At 40.3% G+C, this 10504-nt stretch overlaps 1 protein-coding gene across 2 annotated transcripts in view; it reads right to left on the bottom strand.

The window, feature by feature from the left end:
• Nucleotides 1-6641: 6641 nt before the first annotated feature.
• DGCR2 (DiGeorge syndrome critical region gene 2) overlaps nt 6642-10504 on the bottom strand; it is a 33014-nt gene continuing 29151 nt past the window's right edge. For both annotated transcript variants that reach the window (XM_072144828.1, XM_072144818.1), the window contains one exon: nt 6642-9614. In XM_072144828.1, the coding sequence (XP_072000929.1) occupies nt 9355-9614 (260 nt within the window). In that variant the 3' untranslated portion in view covers nt 6642-9354. The remainder of the gene's footprint in view (nt 9615-10504) is intronic.

Genomic DNA, 10504 nt, shown 5'->3' with positions numbered 1-10504 from the left:
GAGGGGGAGAGCGCTGCTCACCCCCGCCCCTCTCCATAGGGATATATGGCGCACAGCGCCGTATGCCCTGAAAAAATAGGACATGTCCTGTTTTTTCACGGGGCACGGAGCAGTACGGTGCCGCTTGTGTGCGGCACCGTACCGCTCCCGTAGGGCGGCGCACGCCCATTGTAAAAAAGAACCTCATGTTTGATTTATTAGGGTGCTGTCCCACGTTGCGTTTTGGCTGCATTTGTTTCTATGGAAACGCCTGCGATCGGGAACGTGCCCCCTGTGTTTTGCGTTACTTTAATGCAAAACAGCGGCGACTCTTTCTCGATCGCAGGCGTTTCCATAGAACCACCAATGCAATTGGCCCGCGGCTCAGAGCCATGAGCCTTTCTTTACAGGTACTGGGTACTGGACCACGTGATGCTGCACTGACTAACATTGGGAGCCCCTAGCAGGAGGTTGCAATGAAATAGTTAGTTGGTTTATGCAATTAGATTAAAAATATAACTAAGAACCTCAAGTTCAATTTGTTTACCCCTTAGTGACAAAAAGAACCTCTATTACTTAAACAAAGCAAAGGCTAGAACCCTTGAATTGTCCCCTGATCAACTGTTGGGACAGATGGGAAAGAAGGAGGGGGTAACAGAGAGGTTTATCATTGCCTTTGACTCTAATGCTAAGGCCCCTAAAATAAAGAATACCATCCAGAAGAATTGGTATATGATAAAGACACAGCTAAAGACAATTGCAGAAAACTAACCTCTTGTAACATTAAGGAAAAGTAAAAACAATAAAAGATAATTTAGTACGGAGCAGATTCCCTTAGAAGCAGTGAAAATAATTGGTTAAATAAAATACATCCCTGTTGGGAACCATAAATGTAAAAGCTGTAATCACTGTCCCCATATGATTCAAGGAAAGATTTTACGAATTAGAGGGGTACAACAGAGTGAAATGTTTTATAACATGCAGATCCAGTTATGTGGTATATGTGATTTTTTTTTGCCCGTGTGGCCGATTTTATATAGATAAAACTATAAGGACGTTGTTTACCGGCTTTAAAGAACATAAGAACTCCATTGCTAATGGGAAACGTGCACCACGACTGATAGAACATGTCAACGCGGTACATAACGGAAATTGTGATTTATTGTCCTTTGCGGGTTTAGAACAGGTCACAATACACAAAATGGAGGGGATAGGCAGAGAAATGACTGAAAGGAGGCATTGTGGATAATTAAGACTCCGGGAGCATTAGGACTAAATAATAAGAACGGTATGGGTGTTTTCTTGTAACCATTATTGTAATGATGTGGGTAGTACGGGACAGTAATATTGTTTTCATGTTGTGTTGTTTAAAAAGCCCACCCTAGGAAAACTTCTGGGGTCTCTGAAAATAGACACATTACATTTCAATTTTTTTAGGCCAGGATTGGGAAGATTTATATGGCTCCGCCTATTGTGTGGAAGCTGTAGAGATGAATGTTACTTTTTGGATTCGCCCATCCAGAATGTTAATGCCCGATGCAGACATTCAGTTCTCCTTCAGGTCCGTGGTTCTGCACTTGTATAGTATGATGTCTTGCTGTATCGAGGGGTGGAGTTTGTAGGTGCCTTGATTGACATAGTTTGTTGCACGGAACCTCATTTAAAAATAGGCAACTTGAGGCTTTACAATGTATCAGCCTGTGGCAGCCAGTTTCATAGGGTAAAGCAGCCAGTGGAAACGGGCCCTTGTGTAGTCATGAGTATATTTCTGTATAACACAGGGACCCCCGTCCTCTGCACTGTGTACAGCCCATCAGATAAGGCCAACGTACAGCTCGTATCCACAGGCTGCACACGTTCATGTGAAGGCAGCCTTAATGTGCTATCTTTTTAGTTGGGAAGCAGAATCATTAGCGCTGTAGCATTGTATGGAGCATGTAAAAAACCACTAAAGAAAATGGTGAAAACTTGCTTTCTTCCCTCCAGGGTCCCTGGTATCCCCTGACTGTGATGGACCTGACATTTGGAAGTTAAAATAAACCCATGTCATAAGCACAGTCTTCAGATGCCACATGACTGAACACGTTTTCCTACTGCAAACCACTTGTACAAAAAATTTAAGGGTGATGCCACACATGGCCTTTTGAACCCGTTTTTGGTCTGTTTTTAAGCAGTCCGTTTAAAAAACGTTAAAAAATGCATGCGTTTTTTGAAAACGCATCAGTTTTTGACGGGTTTTACCAATTATCTTAATTAAAAACTGTAAAAAAAAAATGGATGAGTTTTCAAAAAACGCATCCGTTTTTAAAACCCGGATGCGTTTTTTAATGCATGCATTTTTTAACGGACTGCTTAAAAACGGACCAAAAATAGGTTCAAAACGCCATGTGTGGCATTACCCTAAGCCTCATGTACAATTCATATAGTGATATATGGTACATCTATGCATGATCCTAGATAAGGATGGCAGCCTGTTCATATGTAGTATAGCAATGCTATACCTACAGAATTCCTCCATTTGTTGTTGGAATTTGTTCCTCTTTTTGATTTTCAAGGATGCTTCGAGGGACAATTGATCACTCCAACTATCTTTGGAACTCTGCATGATGCTTTCCCCCCTCCCCTTTGGACTTCGACATTCTTCATCCACTTATGAGAAACAACGTTGGTTGGTTTCACCATTGGACCGGCGTGGGATCCAGCAATTGGACTGTATTATATTTGCTAATAGTATCCTTATTTATTATTTTTTGTGACCTATACCAATGTAGTATTCTAGGATATGCTGTCGTGTAAAGAAGTTCTTAATTGAGTAGATTAATGTTATGTGCAATATTGAGCCATGGAGCTGCCAGTTCTTGGGGTGACCGCCTGCCTCCTCCTATGTCACTTACTACTCCAGAATGCACACCTTGTTCATGACATTGCCTACATGTACCCTCTAACGTCAGGATGCACCGCTTATATATATTTTTGGGGGTATTTGCCTTTCATGGACTTTACATTTACTGCTTCCCTCCACTAGTGTGTACAGTCATGGCCAAAAGTTGAGAATGATACAAATTAGAGATGAGCGAGCACTAAAATGCTCGGGTGCTCGTTATTCAAACTTTTCCTGTTGCTCGAGTGCTTGTATCGAATAACGAACCCCATTGTAGTCAATGGGAGACTCGAGTATATTTTACTGAAAGAAAACATTAAAAGAACAGTGCAGAATAACACATTACAGATATTTCCAGATGTTTTACTTGTAAAAACACATTGAAATAACACTATTCTTCACTTTGCAGGTGTTCGCGCGTGTCTTCCGCCAAGTTAGGAGATGTGCGCGCACATCTGGAACGTGAAGAATAGTGTTCTTTCAATGTGTTCTGCACTTAAATGGTCCTGTGTTCACTGTTTTCACTGTTTTTATTCTATTCTTCACATTGCCGGTGTTCGCGCGTGTCTTCCGATAAGTTTGGAGATGGGCAGTCTCATCTGCAAAGTGAAGAATAGAATAAAAGCAGTGAAAACAGTGAACACAGGACCATTTAAGTGCAGAACACATTGAAAGAACACTATTCTTAACATTCCGGATGTTCGCGCATATCTCCATGCGCGAACACCTGCAAAGTGAAGAATAGTGTTATTTCAATGTGTTCTTACAAGGAAAACATCTGTAAACATATGTAATGTGTTATTCTTCACTGTAAACACTGTTCTTCACTGTCTTTTATTAATTTAATGCTCGATCTCGAGCCGGCAAGATACTCGTCCGAGCAACGAGACGGTCGGAGTATGCTAATACTCGATCGAGCAGTATACACGGACGAGTATACTCGCTCATCTCTAATACAAATGTTAATTTTTACAAAGTCTACTGCATCAAGTTTTATAATGGCAATTTTCATATACTCCAGAATGTTATAAAGAGTGATCAGCTTAACAGCAATTAATTGCAAAGTCAATATTTGCCTAGAAAATGAACTTTTTCCCCAAAACACATTTCAACTTCATTGCAGACCTGCCTTAAAAGGAGCAGCTAACATCATTTCAGTGATTGCTCCAGTAACACAGGTGTTGATGAGGGCAGGGCTGGAGATCAATCTGTCATGAATAAGTAAGAATCACACCACTGGACACTTTAAAAGGAGACTGGTGCTTGGCATCATTGTTTCTCTTCTGTTAACCATGGTTATCTCTTAAGAAACACGTGCAGTCATCATTGCACAAAACTGGTCTAACAGGGAAGAGTATCGCAGCTAGAAAGATTGCACCTCAGTCAACAATCTATCGCATCATAAAGGAATTCAAGGAGAGAGGTTCCATTGTTACCAAAAAGGCTCCAGGGCGCCCTAGAAGGACCAGCAAGTGCCAGTATTGTCTCTTAAAAGTGTTTCAGGTTCGGGATCAGGCTACCAGCAGTGCAGACCTTGCTCAGAAATGGCAGCAGGCAGGGGTGAGTGCATCTGCACGCACTGTGAGGCGGAGACTCAGGGACAGACAGGGGAGTGGACTGCTGAGGACTGGGGTGAAGTCATTTTCTCTGATGAATCCCCTTTCCGATTGTTTGGAACATCTGGAAAACAGCTTTTCGGATAAGACAAGGTGAGCGATACCACCAGTCTTGTTTCATGCCAACTGTAAAGCATCCTGCAACCATTCATGTGTGGGGTTGCTTCTCAGCCAAGGGAATCGGCTCTCTCACATTCTTGCCCAAAACACATCCATGAATAAAGAATGGTACCAGAATGTCCTCCAAGAGCAACTTCTCCCAACCGTCCAAGAGCAGTTTGGTGATGAACAATGCCTTTTCCAGCATGGTGGAGCACCTTGCCATAAAGTAAAGGTAATAACTAAATGGTTCAGGGAACAAAACAGAGATTTTGGGTCCATGGAAACTCCCCAGATGTTAATCCCGTTGAGAACTTGTGGTCAATCAGCAAGAGACGGGTGGACAAACAAAAAACAACAAATTGTGACAAAATGCAAGCATTGATTGTGCAAGAATGGACGGCTATCAGTCAGGATTTGGTCCAGAAGTTGATTGAGAGCTGCCAGGGAGAATTGCAGGGGTCCTGAAGAAGAAGGGTCAGCACTTCAAATATTGACTTGCCTCATTAACTCATTCTAACTGTCAATAAAAGCTTTTGTTACTCATAATATGATTGCACTTGTATTTCTGTATGTGATAAAAACATCTGACAAACCAGAGGGCAACAGATCATGTGAAAATATAATATGTGTCACTCAAAACTTATGGCCATGACTGTAGAAATGCAATTGATTTTTATGTTGCATAATTATTTGGGCAGGTTATATTGTCTTACAATTTTTATATTTATTTACACTCATATGTATGTACTTACAACATACATATGGCTGTATTGGAGCCTATTGCACTTTGTGTATACCCTTTTATTTTATATCCTTAATTCCTTTCTTCATAGATAAAAAAAAATGTTAAGTCTCCTTTTATATATTCTTTTAAGAATTTAGAAAATTTTAAATCCTTTTTGTCACTATTAGCACTTTAATTTTCTACACCTTGTATTGGGTTAGGTGACGTGCTTGCCGACCCCTAACTAAAGTGTGATTGAAAATATGTTTGGTATATGCAAATATGCTGCGTCTGCCCTGGTCAGTCTCAGATGTTATTACTTGATTACCACTTTTTTTATGAGGATGTATGCGCTAGAACTTGTGGGAGAAACATGATTCCTGCAATACCACGCGTGTGCATAATCCAGTCAGTAACGTGATCAGGCTTGTATTGCTCATTCTATTGTGCGTGCGCATAAACTAGCAAGTCATCTTGATTGGTGCCATGAGGATTCGTACTATCAGGTGTGCAATACTTTTTCTTTGTTTATGATTGGAGGCAGGTGACCATCCCGGAACTTTAACCCCTTACCGACATGTGACGTAATATGTGTACGTCACATGTCGGGTGCATGGAGAGGGCTCATGGGTTGAACCCGCTCCATAGCCGGTAAGTCTTTGCTGCATATTGCAGCAAAGGCTTACAGGTAACACCCGCGATTGGTCCCTGCACCGATCGCGGACGTTTTCCCGACGATCGCCACCGGCTTCAAAAAGATGGCAGCACATGGGACGTCATCGGGGAGCGGCGGTCTGTCACCATAACAGCCTCTGGTCTTGCGACGCTGCTTTGTATTAACCCATTCATTACAATGTGCTATCATCCACAAGTGGAGGACCATGTTTTTCTATTACTACTTACTCCATATCAGATAGTTTTGACCGTAGGGACTAGATCCTGGTCCCAGCACAAGTGAACCCCTTTTGCTCTTCACCTACGCCTTGCATTTTACTTGGTTTTTTTTGCAGGTGGTTCAGTGTTATCGTGTACAGGCACTCTTTCAGGAGCCCCTATGATTCATCTTCTGTGCTTTTGTTTCTCAGAACCGTTTGTATTTTTGTACTTTTGTATTAACCAATTATTAATCAGCTGGACCTTTGTGATTTACTCTGGTCCACATGTATCTTTGTGTGTTTTCACATTTTTAAATGGTTTTATGGCACTAGATGCATGGCATCTATCTGTTTGCATTATATGAAGTTGCATTAAATTATTTGCATTATATGAAAGTGGACAGTCTTATGTACGCTTGTTAGCAGGTAACAATACAGTAATATGTAGAGCAACTCAGACAATATGAAAATTCCATAATACAATTTTATTTTGGCATCTGAATGAAATGTTTCTCACGGTAACATGAGGGAAAGAAAAATCAGTAGATTGTGTTAAATGAAACTTAACAACCCAAAATAAAACTAAAAAGTCACAGGGGCTGAATGATACAGCATCAAGTGTCATATCTACATGGTATATCAAAATTATTTACACATTGCCACAGGTAAAATCAGTCACAAACTGTGAAAATCGACATAGCAGAAACAGCCTTATTATGGACACACATTTCTGGATCTCCTGGCCTGCGATAGTGGCTTGTAAACAAATCCCTTCACCGAAAAGCCATCTCCAGGATGAAGGCACCCAGAACAAAGGAGAAATAGGGGACACCTATGTTACTTTTTGCCCTTATAGTGTTATTCAATAATCCTTCCTAGGCATGCATATACATCAGCACTGGACAGGCAAGACTGACCAGCACCAAGGAGTGTTCTAGGGAAAGTCTTATCAAAGCCTCGAGACTAGAAAGAGCACTAATACAGATGAGACCCCCAGTGATACCCCTTGTGAGCTATGCGCACATTTTAACTAGTCAATAACATTAATTCTCTCATGTTGTAGAAGAATTTTGTCCCCAAACTTCCATACCATCAAATACCACCACCTAGAGATGTCTAGTAAGCCAAGATCTATACTGCTGTGTGCAATAAGCTGGCAATGTAATATGTACAGCAATTATAACTGAACAAGGTGCCCATTAACTATCCAACCTGAAGATTATTTTGTAGTGTAGTACAAGGTGAGCAAACCCAGGATTTCCTTTTAGAAATGGTCAATTCAATATCGGAGAAAAACAACAGATAAAACAAGGATATCATTATTTTCCAAACTATTTTCTTCCTAAAATAGTACTTGGGTCTAGTGTACATTGGTACCGCAAGATGAGGGAACTCCTACAGCGATCACTGTATAATCTATCATTCTACTGGAGTGTCTAGGGAAATAGAAAAATAATCAAAGATTGACATCTTTTTGATTCTAGGATTTATTTATTGATCGCCGATATGATATGATCACCTATCCTGACAGTTTTGAGATAAGCTTCTTTACAGTGTACCAAGCAGAGCGCCCTACATGGCGTATAGATCATACTTGGAATTGCCATTTACTTTAATAGGCCTGTGCTGTGGACAGGTCATGTGTTCATAGAAGGGGATATCACAAGCCTGTGGAGTGGTTTCTCCAGTTACTGGAGTACATTTAACACTTGAAACACATGGCCATCAAGGGGATTTCTGAAATCTATCCCTATGATGACCTTGGAGATCGATGAATAAATCCCAGAATACCCTTCTAATAAGGAAATAAATATCATTTTATTTTCAACGATTAGAGACTGAATGGTATCAGCAATGTGTCAAAATAAAAATGTTTTGTAGGAAAAATTACAAAATCCGAGTCCATGATATACCCATGGCATAGTAAGTAACATATAAGCAACGTCTTCTACGGTTTAGCAAAACATATTTCGGGTTCCAGAGCAATATTTAAATGTATAATCTACTTGAATAGGATCTTAACTTTCAGAAAATAACATAAAAAACGCCAAACTTAGCAGCTGAGGCCTTCACAAATGCTAAATCTCTGAACAGCGACGACCTGTAGCCCAAGGTCATCCTGGAAAGCATCAACTTTCACAGACATTTGGTGCCTGCAAGTCCAAATGAGATGCCAGTATGAGAAACATAAATTTCAGATCTATGCAAAATAATTTCATTTGTTCATACCCAGTGTTTTGAGATCAAGGCCATTACATTTCTCTTCTAGTCTAGATGAGCAGCGACATCTTCTACGAAAGGAGGAAAACTAAGACAAGCCAAACTAGCAAACCTCCTTAAAGGAAAAAAAAAAGTTATTTTTAGCAATATAAAACCCCCTTCCCTCCATTCCGATGAAATAACCCAGCATATCATATGTAATCATGCCACAATATGGTAATAAAGCATCTTGTATGGAGACCACTATTTTATCATCTGAACTAAAGCAAAATATGGACACTGATGTGAATGTGTAAGTACAAAGTCTTTGTAAGTAGGGAAAAGTCATCTGGTCCCAAGAATAGAGATCATCCACACCTTGAAAGTCTATCAATTTTCTGCACTGGATGTGGGGATGGTGCTAAATATTTTACATCCGATTCTGCCAAATTCTGCTGTGAAATTATACCAATAAAACTCATCTTTGCCTGTGCTTTTCTTGTCCTGATACATTGTGCTGGAGCCAAGTTTACAGAATCTGAGGGTCCCGTTAATGCAGTTTCTTGCTCAATTATTGCAAGTTGTTGAATTCAAAGAAACAAAAATACAATTCAAAAATATGTATAAAAACTCTACAGAAGACCACGTCTTCCTCACACTCATTCATACACTCAAGGGGGAATGAAGAAAGTGCAGCACTTGAAATGTAATATTTACATGATAACTCGTTCAATTTTAGATTGTGGTGTAACTTGCCTATTTAACACTTGACCTGCCTCAGTAGCTGTGTGTACAAATGGCAAAAACACCTTAGGTAGCAAAAGGGTTTAGGAGATCTTTTTTCCTTTATATTAACTAAGGATGTGGGAGCCTGTTTGCAGAGTATTTCAGCTTATGCTTTCAATAGTTTGATCAGCTTTGCGATGTCACGGGCACCGTCAGTAGGTCGCTCTCCGATTCCTTGCTTTCACCCCAATCTCAGACAACAGTGTTGAGAGAACAGTTACTTGGTGAGGGTCCAGACTGCCCAGCACTGGAGAAGGCTTCGTTTTGAAGAATATTAGGGGCCACAAGCAGTGAAGTGCTTCTATCTTCTAAGTCTTCTGTATCACTCTGTGGGTGAGGCAGCGCCGGGACTGCAGGTGGCAGTGGTTCCTCTGTAGTTTGCGGCGAGGAGGCATTGCTACTGCTTGCCGTGGAGAGTTGCCCCAACCCAGCAGACTGACGAGTAACTTGATCTAAGGAGAAAGATACGAAAAAGATAAAAAATCTATAGTAATGCATGACAAAAGCAATCAGATGGAAATAAACCCTCAAATTATTAAGCGTTCCCCCAAGTGGTTTTCTTTTTTGGAACTTAACCTTTAAAAGGCTACTATTGATGGCCAATCTTCAGAATAGACCATCAATTGTTGAATCATGGGTGGCTTACACCTGACCCACGCATGGATCAACTTTCAAAACCACATACTTTCCCAAATTTATCAAAAGTGGTTCCATCTGCATTAGTGCAGCTTGCCTCACTAATGTGCAGGTAGCGCCAGATAATTCATTAGTGGTGTTCATACTTTCCACAGCAGAGCAGATTACACCAGATAATTGGACAAAGTTACACCTTTTTATCTTGGTGCACTTTCATTATACAACACAATTGTGCCGAATCACAGTAATAATCGCAAACTCCAACTAAGCACTAAAGGGTGGTGAACATCTTTTGGGGATATATTTTATATTATTGCATTTAATAGCAGATTTTCATAGGCTTCATTTCTCTACTGTAGATACTTCAGCTCTTTGAAATGTAAAAAGGCACATTGAAAAGAATGGTTCATTAAGGCACCGGTGAAAATCTTTAAACCTAGGAAGAGGAAAACTGACTGATGTATCAATAAGCCCAAATGAAGGATTCAGCGAAAAATCACTAAAGCATGGATGCGAGGGGAAAAAAAAAAAAAAAAAAAAAAAAAAAGGTCAGAAAGAGCCCTTATTCAAGGTATATCGTCAGTCTAATAATTAAGCGTAGATGAGTATTTATAACCACTTAGGAGAACACAGATAAGGGCTTCTCCACAGGGTCCAGATTACCAGTGGATATGATATGCAGAATTTCCATGTGGCAAATCTTCAA

The sequence above is a fragment of the Engystomops pustulosus genome, chromosome 1 (genome assembly GCF_040894005.1).
Source record: "Engystomops pustulosus chromosome 1, aEngPut4.maternal, whole genome shotgun sequence".
NCBI lineage: Eukaryota > Metazoa > Chordata > Amphibia > Anura > Leptodactylidae > Engystomops > Engystomops pustulosus.
Note: the sequence above shows the minus strand (reverse complement) of the source record. Positions and strands in the feature narration are given on the sequence as shown.